The sequence below is a fragment of the Macadamia integrifolia genome, chromosome 5 (assembly GCF_013358625.1).
Source record: "Macadamia integrifolia cultivar HAES 741 chromosome 5, SCU_Mint_v3, whole genome shotgun sequence".
Lineage (NCBI taxonomy): Eukaryota > Viridiplantae > Streptophyta > Magnoliopsida > Proteales > Proteaceae > Macadamia > Macadamia integrifolia.
This window is the reverse complement of record NC_056561.1, coordinates 29,386,544-29,389,810: the sequence shown is the minus strand read 5'-3', so window position 1 is coordinate 29,389,810 and position 3,267 is coordinate 29,386,544. Positions and strand designations below refer to the sequence as shown.

General features: G+C 46.3%; 1 protein-coding gene across 1 annotated transcript; it reads right to left on the bottom strand.

Annotated features, from left to right (window-relative positions):
* Window positions 1-426: 426 nt before the first annotated feature.
* LOC122078739 (peroxisome biogenesis protein 7-like) lies at window positions 427-2,311 on the bottom strand. Its single transcript, XM_042644844.1, has one exon. It carries the CDS (start codon window positions 1,691-1,693, stop codon window positions 737-739), a length of 957 nt encoding a protein of 318 aa, XP_042500778.1. The 5' UTR covers window positions 1,694-2,311; the 3' UTR covers window positions 427-736.
* Window positions 2,312-3,267: the final 956 nt, after the last annotated feature.

The window sequence follows — 3,267 nt, the reverse complement described above, 5'->3', positions numbered from 1 at the left end:
GTAGCGATTGTATAGAATGTTGTAACAAAAGAGAAACGGATAAAGTTGGCAACATCAGGACGCATTTGCAGACCACAGGCAAAGTAAGAGGTGACACTATAAAATTGTAAAACATCGACAGTTTACAAAAGTATGTAATCTTCACATACAATCACATTGTAGTTTTGTCCCATTGGATAGCCAACACAATGATAAGGCCTTCTCCATTTCAAACGCAAACTACAGATAGCAAACCATGTTCCTCATAATGGACAAATGCATTATAAAAGGGGCACAACTACAACAAAGATAAGTTGTTTTGACCAAGAATTCATTCCCTGATCAGACAACAGGGAATAAGCTGGCAAAATGGATATAGAATCATGATGAAAACAGAACAAAACGAGATCGCTCAAAATAGTGTTGACAGAATGCCAAATTTATGAATATCAAATCAGGACTAAATGCATTTTATTTCAGTTGGGTGCACTCGGGAAGCATTCTGTTTGTAAATCATTCATTCAGTCACTTATTCATCAGTATTATCAAGGGACCAAAAAGAAAGCCTAATTACTCTGCAAAGAGCAGATAAAATTACAACATACCCAAAGAGATAAGAACCCCTCCATTCTCTTCCGCTTCCAATTTCCAATGATGAATGGTGCTGCTGAAGCTGCATCTGCTTCTCAATCTAGCACGAACACCACCAACCCCTCCCCAACCCCCCCAAAAAAAAAAAAACTCTTTTGAACTCTTTTCAAGGTGCTCTGGGGTCATTCCCATGCTGCCAAACATAAACAAACTCGTCCCACCCAGTACTCGCAAAAAGGCCTTCCACAAGCACACTCATATCTACTCCAACCGCAAACTCCGTATGATGATCGTATCTCCCAATAAGGGCATCCTCCACCCGATAATCCCAGAAACAAACTGTCATATCATACGAGCAAGACGCAATCATACTATCCCTGTGAGGTGAGAATTTTACCCTTCTCACAGCATAAGTGTGCCCATTGAGCACCGTAATTGGAATCCGGAAATTCCTCACATCCCAAACCTTAATCGACTTATCAACTGAAGAAGTGGCAATAAGGCAATCATCGTACTTGTTCCAATCGCAAGAAAGAATCTCCAATTCATGAGCAGGTATGATCATGGTGGAAGTCGGCTCGCGAACATCCCAGATACGAACGGTACAGTCGCCGGAAGCGGATGCGAAGACGTCGGCATGGCGAGGGTTCCAAACAGAAGAATAAACGCAATAGGCGTGTTCTTTGAAGGTACGGACGCTGACGGGTCGATCGACGGTCCAGAGCTTGACGGTGTCGTCCCAGGAAGAGCTCAAGAAGGAATCTCTACGAACTGGGTTCCAATCGACGGAGTGAACCTCGCGGGTGTGTTCCTGGAGGGAACGAATTGGATTGGAAGTGGGTGGCAAGGCGAGGTCCCAGAGCTTGACGGAGCCATCGGCAATAGCGGTTACGAGGAGGTTGTCATTATCCTCGGACCAGGTACAGTCGTAGACTCCGTCGGCGGTGTCGAAGGAGCAGAGCTCGGTGATGGGGGCTCCGGGGGTCGGAGGGAGGTCTAGAACGTGGACGCGGCCGTTACCCAGGATGCCGAAGTTCTGTGCGGTGGCCACTGCGAGGCGATTCTCATAGAAGGGGCTGAACTTTACAGCGTAGCCGTTGAATGGGGTCTTGAAGACTGGCATAGCTTCTCTTCTCTTCTCTTCTCTTCTCTTCTCTTCTTGATTTGCTTGCTTTCTTGGCTGTTGGGTTAAATTGGGTTACCGCTCACACGGTTGCGGGCTGCTACCTCCGCCTATTTGGGTGGTCGCCACCGTTTTATCTCACTTTGGAAATTTGGGATGCGCAGATTACTAATAATAAACACCCACCAGAAAACTGGGCCGTGCTCCAGCGGACATCGCTTACTTGGTAAATGGTAAACAATGGCAAGACTAGGTTTTTTTTTTTTCAGTTTTGGGGGAAAGACCAGGTACGTTATTGGACAATAGATTTGCTTCTGATCTTGGGAATACCGACTCTTGTTTTAAGAGAAAAAGAAGAAGGATCTGTCCGATGACTTACATCCGACGGCCGGAAGCACTCTAGGATTCAAAACCTCTCCAAATGTTAAAAGATCCTCCCCAACATTCTTGACATCTAATGCAGCATCCAACATATTGGAGTGTGTGTTCGGATCTTACGAGCCGCTGTATGCACAATGCATTGGAGAAGAGTCGGATCTTCATCTATGGTCTGGCTCTGGCTCTTGCTCTGGCATATATTTCAAGGTCCTCCTAATTGTCGGAAGCACTCTCGTGATCCCAGTACTTAGAAGAGGATTTGAATTCCACATGCCAAGACCTTCATAGCCGTTGGATGTAAGGTGTCAACGGGTCGGTTTGGCTCGATATTTTTGGTAGAAGCAAGAATAATTCATACATGGCTCTGACTCTCCTCAGGGATGAGCGGATAAGAATCAATGTGACAATTGCCACCTGGAAATTTACGGCTTCCGAGAATGTGTGTAGAACCATAGTTTGAGATATCTGATTCTATTGATTACAGATCGGAATCGGTAAATATCTTTGATTATAATTCTAGTTGATTCCACCGACTTTTAGCGGATTTCTAGGGTTAAGATCGATTCCAGCTAATTTCTGATCATTTCCAACTAAATCTGAATTAAAATCAAAGATCAATTCCATTCCAAGGATCTGTTGCTGCCAAAAACCCCGCTAGTCCAACCTACACAAACACAGGCGACAGAGGCCCGGAACTTGGTCCGGGGTTAGTCCTCCGACGCTCAAGTCAGGGTCGGCCGCACAGTTCAATAATAGAGTAATGGTGAGGGTATCAAAGCTTACCTTCCCCTTTCTTCCGTGCCTTCTTATATAGCTCTTCGGCCCTAGGGTTTTTTCCCCTTCTTCCCTCTTAGAGTCCTACTAGAATACGTCCAACCTTCTGGGGGAATATTCCCCTCATGCAGACGACGTGATCCCGCGTGATTCTGCGGGCGTGCCTCGGTGATTGAGCGTGCTCGAGTGTGAGTGGTTCCTTGGGCCCTTCGTCTGGTGGGGGACACGTGTCCTAGCAATGACACGTGTCATTACCCCCCCGCCGAAAGGTTATTTTGGCTATATTAGGAGCCCCCTTACTTCCACTAGGAGCTTCTTCCTGTGGGAGTAACTATCTTCTGAGGTTGACTTGTTCCCTCGGTCCTGCCATTACCAGTGACCAGGGCTTTGGGGTCGATCAAGAGAAGGACCTTTGGTCGCTT